General features: G+C 32.1%; 1 protein-coding gene across 4 annotated transcripts; it reads right to left on the reverse strand.

Moving 5' to 3' along the window:
* Positions 1-961: 961 nt before the first annotated feature.
* Positions 962-7,224, reverse strand: LOC114192099 (uncharacterized). 4 transcript variants are annotated; one of them, XM_028081679.2, is made up of 13 exons: positions 7,044-7,222; positions 6,886-6,945; positions 6,713-6,802; positions 5,991-6,068; positions 5,822-5,896; positions 5,356-5,408; positions 4,609-4,759; positions 4,146-4,256; positions 3,013-3,142; positions 2,766-2,863; positions 1,871-2,009; positions 1,612-1,664; positions 962-1,444 (listed from the first exon to the last, which is right to left on the reverse strand). In XM_028081679.2, exons 2-13 carry the CDS (start codon positions 6,928-6,930, stop codon positions 1,346-1,348), a joined length of 1,122 nt encoding a protein of 373 aa, XP_027937480.2. In that variant the 5' UTR covers positions 6,931-6,945; positions 7,044-7,222; the 3' UTR covers positions 962-1,345. The 4 variants fall into 4 exon arrangements, with proteins under 4 accessions (XP_027937480.2, XP_027937481.2, XP_085521269.1 ...); XM_028081680.2 differs by having other exon boundaries at positions 7,034-7,195; XM_085665143.1 differs by lacking the exon at positions 1,612-1,664 and having other exon boundaries at positions 7,044-7,224.
* Positions 7,225-15,633: the final 8,409 nt, after the last annotated feature.

Genomic DNA, 15,633 nt, shown 5'->3' on the forward strand with positions numbered 1-15,633 from the left:
TTTGCGATGATCACCTACGTTGTGATGTGTGCAGGAAAGGATCAAGAAAAGGATACTCCCCTTCAGGATCAGAGTTGACTCGTCGCTATGAGGCGTTTTGTAGACTTCTGTTTTGTGTAGCTTGGGATTAAAGTCCCCTTTTGATTTTATATTCGATCTTTCTCTAGTATAGACCATACTTATGCTTGAAGGTTCATATAGTTATTTGAATGATTGTATTAAACTCGTGTATAGTTTATTCCAACTACCTGCTTGTTAAATCATGATATAATGTTCTGTTTAGTAGTTTGAAACTATTAAAATGGGATGTTACAAATATTGTTTACGTATATAATCTATTCCTACATATTAAACTTTAACAAACTCATAATGATTTTCTTATGGAAATTTTAAATACTAATTATTTTGTATTAATCTGTTTCTTTTTTCTCTTTCGTAAAATAAAATCTACTTTTTTTAAATGTATAAAATCTAAAAAACTTAATTACTTTTGCTTTAATATCTCCATTATTAAGATACTTTTATGTAAATTAAATTACTTTTTGTGTAAAATTTTTATTTTCATCGACGAGGTCTGTTCACATTTTTATTTTTGAGAATTAACCTTTCATTTTTAATTATTTTTGTTTTTAATCTTCCTTTGCCTTTTAATTCTATTTGAATTTTATTTAAATTCTAAAAATTATTAAATTAGTATGCATAAAAAGAATATTAAAATTTACATACAATAAATAAAAATTTGCTTGTTGAGAATCAACCTATATTACAAAATTTTATAAAAACTTAAATGCTTTGATTTCAAAATAACATTGAATATTAAGCATTACTTGAACCACTGAATGCCATTTTTTCTTCAAATTCTAAACAAAAATAAGAAACTCAAGGAGGAAAAGAAGCTAACAAAACAAGAAAAAGAAGCGAGAAGAATAACAAAATAAAGAGTGAGTAGAATAGAAAATGATTGTTCACAACTATAAAGATAACACCATTGATTATGAAGGCAACACAAACTACAATTGTCATGACTTGCCAGTGAAGCTTTACGTGAATGCTCCAATGGTTGTCTAAGATACAAGAAGTGTTTGTTGGCCTTGTTTATGGGTAGGGTTGGGTCATTTTTTAACCCAACCCTATATCTTACAGAAAAACACTTTATTGCAAAAAGAAGATCTGAGTAACTTGGACCTTGACGACACATTTTTCCCAACATCTATACAATTTAAGCTACAACTAGATACACAAACATTTGAGCTGCATGATTAATTATAAACTGGAAGACAGCAGAAAAATTCCTATACTGAAGCCTTGTTTCTTGCATGATTAATCTACGATTTAGATGAACTGTTTAGGACTCTACTATACTCTCAGTAAAAGATGTCAGGTATGGATTGGTGCGGTATGGAAGGCCAGCACGAGCTCCAAGGGCTCTACATTTGGAAGCTGCCTGTAATTAGCATCAAAAGCAACCTTGATTATCTTCAAATTTCCAATTAAGTTGAACATAGAAAAGTATGTGTTTCTCTAATGTTCTGTATTTGTGTACAACTTTTTGTATGTGATAACATTGATTACATTATAAATCCAAATTAAGCCATCTTGTTTCTTGCTTACCACATAAGAAGCAAAAGGTAACATTTTTTTTGGTGGTAAGTTGGCACAGATCGCTGCAGATAAAATAAGCACCATGTAAATTCTGAAATTGTAGCATCAAAGGAGCAAAACTAACAAGTGACATGATCAAAATTTACAGAGGGTAGAAGTGATGGATATAATAGAATTATGGTGAACAATATAATTCTATCTCTGAAATTGGGTAGAATCTGTATAGAGGAAAAAACAGAAAATTCCTATATGAAGAGATTGCACTTACCATATAAAACAGCTCCTGTAAATGCATCCCCGGCACCTGTTGTATCAATAAGCTCTGATGGTGGAATCTTTTCAGTTGTCCCAAAATATAACCTCCCACACACAGATCCTATCCCTTCAGCTATTAATTTTGTAACTGGCTGGGAGGATTAAGCAAAAAGATCAATCCAAGAGGATTTTTACATGAATATAATGCAACCAGACATTGTTTAGACAACATTTACCATAAATCAGAGCTATGACAAATGGTGTTACAGGTATAGAAAATTTTAACCTCAATTAATAGAATGCTAGAAATTTCAAGTTCCATGACATTTGAATCAAAATGCCTTTACAAAAAAGGTATCCCATCGCATACTTTTAGGTTGCCCATCATTTGATCAACATGAAAAGAACTTTTGATCTGTACTTATCTTAATTACAAAAGGATCAACTCTCTTTCCACAATCAAAATAAGTTGAGCGCAAAGTCTCAAATTTTTTTTGCCATGTCCATATATCCATGGGAAAAGTATCAGTTTTATTTTATTTTTTTTGCCTTATTCTGTTAACCAATGTTATCTTGCCCCAGGAATAGTAACCTAAATTAAATTTCTCCCATTTTGGACATTTAAAATGTGACACTTTTTTGTCTGGACAGTCTCTACCAGAAACATGTATATATCTACCAGTTGGACAAGCTCTTGTGCCATTTGATAAAAAGACTGTCTTGTGTAAGTGACGACTTTGTACAACTAGTGTTTCATATGACAGATTATTAGAAGCAGTTCAGTCCATATCCCTAAAGGGTCCAATGGTGGGGTAATAAACATGGAAGATCATCTCTTAAGAAATAAGAGAACACATTGCACAATCAGAGCTAACCTAGAATTATAACAATAAATAGCAGGTTATTACCGAGGCTATGCAGGTTGGCATGGCTATGCTATCGTCCTTTGTTTTTGTTAATGATGTCAAACAGCTGTCAACATCCATTTCTTCTATATGAGAACTCTCTGCCAGAAAGTAATTGCAACTTATGCTACAGAAGAACTTAAATGTAAAAAATAAAAAATATTATTTATCCAGAAGCTACACTTTCTGCCTATTTTTTCATATGAATTCAACTTGATAGCGCCCAAAACAAGTAAACAAGTATTTTTACCATCATCTACACATTTCTCAAGCATTATGCAGCCTTCTTTTCCCAAAGTTACAATTGCAAATTTAAGTCTTGGCAACCTTAAAATAATTGCAACTAGTGCTCTTGGAATAGATGATGCCTCTGTCCAGGCCTGTAAAATTGTCACTCACAAATCAAAAATACAATTCATATAGAAAGAAATATCACATAACCAGCTCAACCAAGTAGAATAGAGAACCATACATGAAATATAATAATGCACAAACATTCAACTTTAAAATCGAAAAAGATGAAATTAGGAAAGAATTCCTCAAAACAATGAAATCTGATTTCATGGTTTCTTGTACAAATCTTTGAAATTAGGAAACAAATGGTGAAAGTATTGTAATTACAAGTGAAAACAGAAAATGGAAATAGAACACATTCTCTTTCTCTCAAAGTAACGAGCCCTTAAAATGGTCACATGTTAGACTTGGAAGGAAATGGTTAGTGACAGTTGTTCACTCACAGAACTGATCAACCATTGTCCATTTACATGCCCTGATGCACTAGTTATGTCTTATTTGACCTGATTTACCAGTTTTCCTTTACCTGCTCCTTTTAAACATCAGGTTGACCTGATTTTTACTAAACATATGCACCTGTTGTGAAAGATGTCAAGGCACATTCCTAACGTAGATCCACCATGGGACAGTCTGGTGGATGCCTTTAGAAAGAGGCTGGGAGATGCATACACCATGCATGTTACATAAACCTCTTTTTTTATGCTTTATGATGCAATGCATGTATGATGTTCCCTAAAGCAAGTCCCAAGTTCTACTCTACAAGGAGGTCCTTTCACATGTTAGATGGGAACAAAATCATATTTCCATTTTATTATAAGCTGTAAATAGTTTTCCTAGGTCATTCTTCTGACTATAAGACAGAAACAATTTGAATTTGCAAAATAAAATTCATTAAATAGTTCTCCTAGGTCCTTCTTCTGACTATAAGACAAACAATTTTGAATTTGCAAAAGAGAGTTCATCATCTAATGATGAGATGGTTGGAATCTAAGAATTATACAATATATCTGCAAGCCAAAAAAGGACTCACAGGTCCCAAGTATTTGAGATATTCTAGGATTCTACTTCATGATAGTATGAGTAACTTACCTTTGGAAAATTTTCAGAACATACAACATAATCAGCCAATCCAAGGAGGTCGTTCAACCCTTCCCTAGGCCTTTCAGCATCAATCAAGATAGATATATTCTGCCGAAATGCCTGAAAGGACAATATAATTAAATTTAGCTTATGTTTCACCACAATGCTTTCTCTTCAAATATCAAACGCAATCACGTTAAGGACAACTTTTGTGAGTCTAGTAATGATTCATTTACAGATACATAATCAGGTGTATTTTCACAATACTTCATACAAAAAAGGGATTTGAAGTTTTCTATCCTAATTACGAGGCATATGATCTGTTATCTTCAATCATTGCTAGGATTTGAATTAGTAACCTTAATAAGTATTGATAGCAGTCACAAATTTGACTTGAGCACAAATCTAATGAGAATAATTCTATATGGAAGTTTGCATTACCCAAACTAGGTAACAACTAAGATGTAATTACCTCTTGAGCAATGACAAGAGCAGTGTCAGCCATCCTTGCATCAAAATAGACCACTCTTGCTCCATCCAGTGCAGACAACAAATTGGCTTTTGGAAGATCAGCTGGAACCATTGGAGGGTATCCTGGGGTGAATATACATGTCCTTGTTTTCCTGAATGTTTAAATTTCTAGGTTTAATCATTTTGCTCACCTGAATCAATCAGGTACAAGGAGTCATTTAAATCATTTCAGTTAGGCATGACAATTTATAAAGAAAGAAACTTTCATATGAAGATATTATTCTACTGTATTTCCATCATGTTCTTGCAAATGTCCTTTGTAATGTATAAATTGCACATATAAACAAACAAGAATGTTGAGTCACTGTTAACCTCACAACTTTAATCTAGTTTTATCATTATTTCAAAAGAAATTTAGATAAAGGAACGAAATTTAAATGCAATTTTCTAAAATACTCTTAGTGTTGTTCTCCGGTCAAAATTAACTCAAAAATTAGAATTTTATCTGATCCATGTATTGATACTTTGGAGGTTAAAAATATATTATGCAGATTAAAGTGAAACTTTAATTCTGACTAAAGAACAACACGAACAATAGTTAAAGAACTGCATTAAAGTTTTGTGCTTACAAAAAATGTCATTGTCAAAACTTTCATTTTTCAAAGCCCATCAAGTGAGAAACCGTACAGACTTAGACAAGATAATACACATAAATCTTGTCTAAAAATTGTTTAAGTATGTCACATACGTTTGGCTGTCAATAATGATGTAGCTAAATGGTGAAGTCCCTTCCTTCGAGACCTGAAAAGAAATGGAAAAAAGAATCAATGAAAGAACAACCTCAAAATAGAGACTGGATTGAGCACTGTTTTGCTTGCCACAACCAGGAGCAAATGACAAAAGGATAAAGTGGCATTTAAAACTTTTTTCATGAATTTATTCATACTTCTATTACAGACCAAGTAGCAATTTAAGCAACCAAAAATAAGAGTATTTTACTATGATTCAACAACTACATGTATAAATGACAAAGCATTAGAAGATTCAATCTTCATGGCACTATCAAAATCGATGGTCAAAGACTAAAGTTTACTACAATGTTATCTTACAACATATGCTTGTGTGTGTGTGTGTGTTTTGTAGGAGGAAGAGTATCCAAGTGCATGTAACTCTCTGCTCTTCAGACTAACAAAAAAACATCGACATATACATACCACTAAAAAGGAGGTATCCACCCCTTCAGCCTCTAGTTCCTCCATCATACTCTTACCCGGAGCATCATTTGAAACCTAGAGATTTCAAATTGCATAATCATAAGAAATTAACCCCAATCATGATATTAAGTGCTCTATCATAAACTTAGGTCATGCAAACAAGAGAAACCTTAGAAATTATTCTTGGCTTTAAGCCCAAACGGGCAGCACATGTCATAGTATTTCCAGTATTTCCACCACCTTGGACCTGCCAAACCGAAAATCACAAAAAACATTAATCACCCTTATCATCACATTACCACTGTTAGGAAGTGATCATTCTGGAAAAGTAATTTTAAAAAACAAGAAATAATAATTTTTCATGTTTAAAAAGTAAAAGAAAAAAGATATCTACTGTGAATTTGCCCGAATTAAAACAGAAAAATATATAGAAGTAGTGCCACTCAAGCAAGAATGATAATGGTTATCCATAATAATACAGTACTATACAGTAAAAAGCAACAATTAAATTACAATTAGCCACACTTTATAATTAAAGTTGTGATCAAGGTGACATTATTTTAAATAAACAAAGGCAAATCATTTAATCTATTTGAGTTTTAAAAGGAAAAAATAGTGGTCCACTCTACCGAAAGTGAGTGGTTAGAGTTGGTTACTTGGTTTAGTTAATGTTAAAGTCAACGTCAAACAAAAAAACTTTTCTGGACCCAGAAGCAAAAACCACATCATTTTAATTTTAATTAATGATGTTTGGTGTGATGTGCTCAAAGTTATCACAAATCTGAGGTGTTGGAAAGGAAGAATAGTAACCATGATAGCATCAAGAATAATAACAACAATAGAAGAAAGAGGAAAGAAAAGAGCGTGAGTGGAAGCTAGAGAAGGAAAAACCTTGAATTCAGTGGTTCTGATCTTGGCATCAGGTTTAGGAAAAAATGGCACTACTGCCAGAAAATCCACCCCAACCCCACCAAACCCCACCTGCCAAATAAACACAACACACACTCATAAATTGAATTAAGAAGAATCATTATGAGAATGAGAATGGTAGTAATGATGCTCACAATGATGGGAGTTTCGAGGAGAGGAAGAACAGAATCAGAAGACATTATCTGTTCTTCAGCCTGGGAAAAGTTAGCAATCATGTCATATATCATCGTACCATATGTTATATTTATAAGAAGAATAACGTGAGATAAGAAATGAGTGTACTTCAATTTACCAGAGAAACCTTGTGATGATGGTAGCACAAAAGTGGCAAGTGGTGAGGAAAAGTGGAAGAAGGTGTGTGTGAAGATGAAGAGAGCAATTAGTGAAAACAACAGGAAAAGGGTTTTAAGTTTTGACTGTGAAATCATTGTCACCATTAAGGTTTTGGTTTGGTATATGTCCTGCTAAGATTGACTTTTGAAAAATCAATGTTGCCCTTTGTAAGGGTTATGATCTTTTGAATTTCATCCCTTTGATTTTTCTTTTCAAATCGTGCAATTCATTTGAATTGAAGGATACGGGTAGTCATCATTGCTTCAGATTTTTTTAATTAATTTACCTCAAAGTAATTTCAACTTTTAGTTTAATGATTCTTCATCTAGTAAAATTGCTTTAAAATACCAAAAATCAAATCAATCAAGACGGTAAAAATTTAAAATGATATATTTTTTAAATTTAAAATATTGATTGAATATTTAATTGATAGACAAAAAATAACAAAACAAATAAATGCTAAAATTAACAAAAATAATTAAGTCTTGTATTTTTTTTTATGGAAAACTTTTGTCTTAGAGGATTGATGTGAAATAAATTTAATATTGTAAAATTAACTGAAAGTTGCTACAAAGTTCTTTGGACTAACTTTCCCAACTACCACCTTTTGAATTTTTATTTATATTAGATATTTGTATCGGTCTGATTACTTTAAAGTAAATGGTCTGACAAATATAAAAAAATAATCATATATTTTATTTTGGTAATAATAATTTTATTTTTATTCTAATTTGTATTAATAATTAATATAATTCATGAAGTATTCTAACTTTAAAATTAGTCTGTGTATTTGTTAAAACAAATTAAAATAACATGTGATTAATTTTTAAAAAACAGTAAATATCTTAAATTTACAAAATAAAAAATAAAAAGAGTAAAATAGTCCTTAAAGATTAATTATATACTAAACTTAATTTTTCTTTTAATAAATACGAGTAACAATTGCCGAAGATTAAATATATGTTAATTATTTCTATTATTAACATATTTCAAACGAAATTAATATTTTTATTATTAACATATTAAGAAGTTAGTGTTTATGAGAAATAATAAAGGGGTAATAAAGTCAAAATTAGTGAGAGGTAATATAATATAGATAATATAATATAAGGATTCATGTTTACATGAGATATTATTATTTTTAGTTCAATTATCCCTTCAATATCATATTAAAATATTTCTAACTTCAGCTAAGTGCATAACATCATTTTTAATTATAAACTAAAACTTAACTAAATTAATTTAAAAAAATACTTTAATTATAAAATAATTATAAAAGTATTTGATGTCTTCCATTAATTACATGTTAGAACATATTAAAATATATAATTTTTTGCGTCTTTAATTATATAAAGTAACGTCCCATTTAATTAATAAATATAATTAAAGGAAGTATCACACTGAATAATATAGAAATGCGATCCAAGAGTTTAAACCTTACTCTTTACAATATTCGAGGCACACCACATACCACGATGCCAAAATATAACATAATACAAGAACTAAAGACTAACAGTAGATGATAGAATATTAAAGAGTAAAGCAATACATGGGCCATATCCCTAACGAAAAGCCCAAAGAAAACATAATGTCCAACCCAAGCAGACTATGTAGCGGAATCATCTTTTCCCGGTTGACCTCGAGTGCCTCTCGCATCTACTCACATCAACAAGTTGATGATCATCGTAAAAGAAGAAGAACCACATACAAGACAATCAAACAAACAAATAGGGTAAGGTAGAGTAGAAACCATACATCAAGCGGTCACATACTATTACACAATCCAAGCAGTACATATATCATCCAATCATGTTATGACTTCTCAAGCAATACACTAGACTCTGACTCAACTCATCCGGATACATATAATCTAGTCAGATTCAGCGGATGCTTGCACTTGTGGTGCATATCTCTGCTCACCCCCGAGCTAAGTGTTATAAGTGTTACAATGTTTCAATCCCCCCACACAAGGTTAGCCCTTAATGAGTTTCAGGCCTCCTGCTACTCTCACCACAAGAGTCAGTCTGCTCTAAGTGAGATAACTTACTCCTTAGAGTATCAGGATGCAACCTTACCTTGAATCCTTACCAGACTATATAGATGGGGCACCACCATGGACACCCACTAATAGGGGCCATGGAATTACGTCCCGACTACTGAAGCACGACCCTGAAATCTCACCTAGAGATTTCAAGGAATTACGCAATGACCACATACCAAACATATTCAAACAACCAAGTAATATTTATCATGCATGTATATATATTATGTCAACCTTTATAACCAACCCTCACTCGTATTCCATGTCAAATCCATACCAACTCATCATTCTCAAACCATGGAACCAACCATACATGTAGCATATCCAAATCATGTTAAACTCATTCATCGCAGACTATAGATTTTCTTATTCATACCAAATTCATGACCACATATATAACCAACCATTCATGTATATTCCATACCAAGATCATGCCAAACTCATCATTCACCACCCATAAACTATCTTTACTCATGCATATTCACTCATCTCATGCTTTAACATAGCAATCCAACTTAACATCACATTGTGCAAACGATTTTGGGATTTTAGAAATAAAACCACAGCTTGTGTAAAGCTCAGAAAATTTTTGTATTTATATTCAAATTAAATATGATTGAATCAAGAACCAAATGAAACAAGAACCAACTTAATTGAATAACTATAAAGAAGGTTGTACACCAAACAAGCAACAAAGGTCAATGTTGTCAACAACCAAACTACAATGATCATTGCGATAAAAACTGCTCTCACTACTGAGCTCCGATTCAAGATCGGACCGGTTAAAGTCAAAACCTATGTGTTAAGGATCAGCTGTTAAAATATCAACTCGATCTAATGGTTAACGAAGTAGTAACTTTCATTTTACGAAAAGTGTACAGTGTTGTCAACAACCAAAGTACAGTGACCTTGCGATAAAAACTGCTCTCACTACAGAGCTCCGATTAAAGATCCGACCAGTCAAAGTCAAGACGTTTGTGTTAAGGATCAACTTTTAAAATATCAGTTCGATCCAACGGTTAACGCAGTAGGAATCTTCATTTTACGAAAAGTGTGCAATGTAGAAAAAGAGTAGCGCCACATCAATCAAACATACTCACACACCATACATTTTTATTCGACCAACAACATCATTCAAGCATCATAACCATACAAACAGACCAAAAATCGGCAAAATAACTTTAAATATATAAACCCTAGCTTCCATTACCTGGAAAAAAGTTAGCAGAATATCCGACACCCAAGCAAGTGAGTACTACCGACCACGGAGCAGATTCACGATTTGTAAAACAGTGGAATATATTCAAAATGGGTTACCATGGTGAACCCTAATTAGAATCATGATGACAGAGTTGGGAATGAAAAAGGTATGGTGGAGAATCAACTTACATGGATTGAAGAATGTGGTTGAGTTAATGCAAAGAAGGGTAAGACCCAAACCCTAGCAAACCTACTGTGGAGAGAAAAAGGAAGAGCGAAGCGGGTGCAGAATGAGAGACCTTGGCACCCTATGGGTCAGCCTTTAGGTCCAACTGATTAGGGGCCGCCCTTAAAAATAAGAGTAGAAAATAATTGAGCCTTACAATAACATATTTACTAGATTATAAATTTAAAATATGAGCTTTTTATATTATTAGAATAAAAAAAAATATTTTCAAAACAATTTTCAAAACTTACAAATTAAAACTTAGAAAATAAACTTAAAAAGAAATTATTGATATACGAATCTTATAAACTTAGTATTCAAACAAAAGTTATGAAATTTGAAGATTAACCTAACAAAATAAAAAATAAATTAATATTTGATGAATTGTATGACAGAATAATCCTTCATGCAGCGGTCTTAAAGCGTAGGCAGTCGTTTTCGACGAATAATACATGACAGCAGCATTACCCGCCAAATATAATAATTGACTTCATTTTTGGGGCGACGTGGTGGTTGATTGCAATGCTTCATCCACCACTTCTACATCTATCTTCTTTTATGTTTTATGTTAATTTCATCTCTTTTATTTATTTCACTATATTTTATTTTTAATCCAAAAATAATAATTTAAAAATATGAGTGACAATATGATGTCAAAGAAATCTGTACCCGTGGATATCTATGGATAAAACTCATAACGCATAGAGAATGAATATTAAAAATAGATATCGCTGGTAACAAGTACGAGTAATTTTTATACCTACATGTTAACAGGACATATACGAGTATCATAGTATCCGCCGTTATACTTTAATTAAAATTAAAAATAAAAAAATAAAAAAAATGATTAAAATATTAACACATTGATTTTGAATGAGTTATTTTTTATCAATTGGTTTTAAAAAATCTCCATTTATTTGTAAACTATCATTCAACACTATTTAAATAGGTTATTTGCACTTTGTTTGAAATTTATAAATGTTATGCATTGTATTTTTATTTGAAGTTATAGCTAAAATTTGTTGTTAAATATTAAATTTTTCTTTTTGTAAATACTCGCGGGTACCCGTGGATATCCGTGGATTTTAAAAAAATATGCGGGTATCCGCATAACGGATACTCAAACCAATATGGTTACGGGTACGGATAGATATTTATCCGGCGGGTAGGGTACGAGGGAGCTACTACCCGTACCCTACCCACCCTATTGACATCCCTAGTGGTAATGTTATTTCATTAATAGATTTGGTGGGTAAGTTAAGCTTTTTTTTTTCTGATGATTTTGTCTATTAAAATACTATTGTAAAATATCTTTCTAACAAAAGAAAAAAAATCCATTCCCTCTTCTTTATTTTTTTAAATTTCACCTCCAATCTTCATCTCTTTCAGAATTAGATTGCACCTCACAATAGTTGAGGAGTCAGAGAACACTTTTGTGTGACCTGATTTTAGATTAAGTTTTTATTTGTTCTGTACATTTTTTCTTCTCTTATTTTTCTTAGGATTTTGTCGTCAATATTGGTGGGATCAATTGATAAAAGTGATTCAAATGTTTGGGTACCTTGCTCTAACTCCCTAAGTTTTGAGTAGCCTTATTGTAACATCTCATTTAATAGCATGAACTACTAAATAAAATATTATAAAATCGGTGTTTCAAAATAGAAAGTTAAACTCATATATATAGTATTGATACAATTATCCAAAATAATAACTATAATAATAAAATATATGTACGATGAGTCATTATTTTTTCCTATTCCATTGCCTTTTTGTGTTCATTTTTATGGATGTTTACTGCTTAATTGTCTATCTTTAGTGCATTTTCATCCGATGGGCTTTATTGGGTCATTATTCCAAATTTTGATTAATTTGAAATTAATTGGTCTAATTTTTGTTTCTAAATATTTTTAGGTATTTTGTGAAACAATTTTGAAGCTTGGACGCTAATCATAAGGTGAAGACAGAGTTGTCACATCATTTCCACATCATTGTCATATCTACACCATGTCAATTAATCTGTCAATGTCATTGGACCAACATTTTAGGCCTACAATGACATTTTTGTAATTTCGAAGTCTTTAATGTCATTTTTGTAAATATGAGTGACAAATTTTAGAGCACCACATTTTTCTAGGGTTTTATGAGGGTTTTAGACTTCATCTTCTTCCTCCATTATGTTTTCACATTTTTATGAGAGCACCCAGTTGGGATTTTTCGATTTTGGTGATTTTGAGACCATTGGAGCACCACCCAACTTAGGATTTTCGTCCCATTCAATCTAAATTGTGTTTCTTCGAAAATCTTTCCTTACTCTTATAATTCAATTTTGTTTTTGTTTGAGTATTTCGAATTTCATGTCTAGCTAAATTTTTTGTATTGATTCCTTGAAGAAATTGAAATCAAACCATGAGGTTATTGTTCGTTTTCGAATTATGTTCTGGTTTGCCCTTCTTCAGGTTGCATTTTCATGGTAAAACACGAAATTGATGTATGTTTAATCTCAATTTTGTGTTTCTACACCTAAATCGACTTATAATCATGCTTAATGAGTATGAGTTGTTCACAGTATGCTTAATTCGTGGGTGTTAGTTGCTTCAAGTATGATTTTCTTAATGACATATTGAACTCGTGTTAATTATCGCTTAGTTGATTAATTTCGGATTTCATGAGAGAAAATTAGATAGAACAATTAATTGTGTAATATGTGATTGGTGAAATTTTAGTTGAATCAAGGAATCAATACGCTTTGAAATCTGTTTAATTAAATTTTGCAATTACGTTTTGTTAATTTTGTGTTTGAATCCGAATCTGCTAAACCAACCCCCCTATGTTGAATTTGGAACCTTTGGTTAAAAACAATGGTCACTGGAAGACGATCTTGGGTTAACTCTTGAGTATTGCATTTATTTGTTTTATTTGGTTGGGTATGACCTCGATCAATGTACATACCAAAATGCAAGATTGCTTTTTTGTTCACAATCACATCTCCTTGAAATTAGTATTTGTATTTTCAAAATGTGAACGAAGCTGGTTTTTAAAGGCGAATATGTTTACTTATGATATTAATTGATTATGAAAAATATTATAATCGATTAATATTCTTTAGCTTTCAAACTTTATAAAAGTGTTCTGTTTTAATTGATTGGATTAGTGAGCTACTTAGTTAATGAAGGTCAATGGCAAATATATATTTTAAAATGAATCCTTTTTCGCACCAAAACTGGTCTTAATTGATTATCCTATGATTAACTTGATTTTAAAACATTTTGCATGGCTTACAACATTATCTAAACTCAAAATACTTATCTGGACTTAGATAGTAGATGGACATCATCAAAAATCAAAGACTTGAATAACTTGAAGATCTATAGCACCCCCTTTTAACAATCTCCTTTTTTTTAGATGCCAACTTGCGGTCAGGAAAACATGTCTTTCTCCCCCTATGGGCATCCGCAAAAAATGGGAACAAGATAGAATATAGTCATAAACCACAAAGGCAATTGTAAATTAAGTCATGCAAAATATTACAAACAATAGCAAAACAATGAACAAAAACATAAGTCACAGAGTTCATGATATTTAAAAAATAGGACACAATGAACAAGAGGAAAGTAAACATGAAACTAAGTCAAACGAGACCATTACAAAATATGTCCTAAGGGTTCGAAGGGTCGATAGTATCTATTCTTCATCAAAGTCCCCACTTGCTTCCTCCTCCTCATGTTTTTCTTCCTCCTCAACAACATCATCCTTACCACTACCAATGTTGTGTTCTCCAAGGTGCTTCTGGATGGTTGTTATTGCTTTGTCTAAGCCATCAAATATGTCTAGATAGAAAGGATGGTCGGAGATAAGCGAATTTAGTTGCTTGGGGTACACATTTCTGAAAATCATTCTTTGGATGCACAACAGCTAAAGCTTGAGACATATCAACATTAACAAGATCAACATCTTCTCCTAGGTTAGCTTGAGGCTCATCTTTAAAAATTCATCCATCTTCCGTCTATCTTAATCCCTTGTGATGAAGTGTAGACTTTTCAATTTTGTGGGAACTGGAAGTGGCTCTGGATACTTCATCAGTTAAATTCGCATGATAGTATTAAAATACTTTAAAGAGAAACACAACATAAGGTAATGCAACCATGGGTAACCTCGTAGTTTCGATGATGGTATCACTAACAACTTCAACCCAATTAGTGAGAATGTGTTCCTTAAAAGCATGTATGAGATAAATGTCTTACTAGTTAACTAAGCATGATTGCTCCCCTTGGGAATCAAAAGCCATGTAATAATAAACACCAACAAACAATCATCCCTTTTCATGCCACTGACTTTAAAGAGTGTGTAATCTCTGGGTTCATTACGATACCTTAAACAAGATTGGAAAATCAGTAGTTTGTTCATCCCTGGAAAAACCTTGTGGGATGTTGCTCTGTCCAGCTGAAACCCAACAATAGAGGTCTAGATGTCATAATCTAACACTATGTGTATTTCTTTCACTCAAGAGACAGTGGTTCCATCCACCACTATGACATTAACATAGAATACTTTAACTAAATCAAGACACCACGTACTAGTCCTTTGCACAACGCTCCAAACCCTAATAGGCGAGCAAATCTAGAAAAGAGAACCCTCACTTTGATAAAATTGCAGGTTTATATACATGTGATTGATGACATTGTATATTCAACATAAGCAAATGAAGTTTTATTGCACCTCTTCATCACTCATTCATCCCTCTACATCAGCTTCACAAACTTGTATTTGGGCCTTTCTCTAAATGCGCTTGGGTTTCAAGGATGAAGACATGGTTGGTTTGTAGAAAAGAAAAATGAAGTATGGTTTCTAGGGTTTGGTTCTCGTAGTGAGAGAGATGTAGATTTAGGGGTTTTGTGGGGCAAAAGGTTTCAGGCCCATAAGGTTTAATGTATTTGACTTGGTCAACTTAAATGTAAAATTTAAATGTGTGGTCAAGGCAATTTTTTTACATACTGGCGGTCAAACATAATGGTAAAGTAAAGCATGACGTGAAGTATATCAAAGGATGACATGTAACATCCCTAAGGAATATTACCTATTTTA

This window comes from Vigna unguiculata, chromosome 7 (assembly GCF_037176805.1).
Source record: "Vigna unguiculata cultivar grain cowpea cultivar isolate G323 ecotype 2 chromosome 7, ASM3717680v1, whole genome shotgun sequence".
In the NCBI taxonomy this organism is placed as follows: Eukaryota; Viridiplantae; Streptophyta; class Magnoliopsida; order Fabales; family Fabaceae; genus Vigna; species Vigna unguiculata.

Coding starts and splice junctions, on each gene's coding strand:
- LOC114192099 (XM_028081679.2), bottom strand. CDS start 6,930: ATGTCTTCTGATTCTGTTCTTCCTCTCCTCGAAACTCCCATCATT. Junction 5,897..5,990: donor AGCCAAGAATAATTTCTAAG/GTTTCTCTTGTT, acceptor TGAAATCTCTAG/GTTTCAAATGATGCTCCGGG. Junction 4,257..4,608: donor CTCTTGTCATTGCTCAAGAG/GTAATTACATCT, acceptor TTGTCCTTTCAG/GCATTTCGGCAGAATATATC.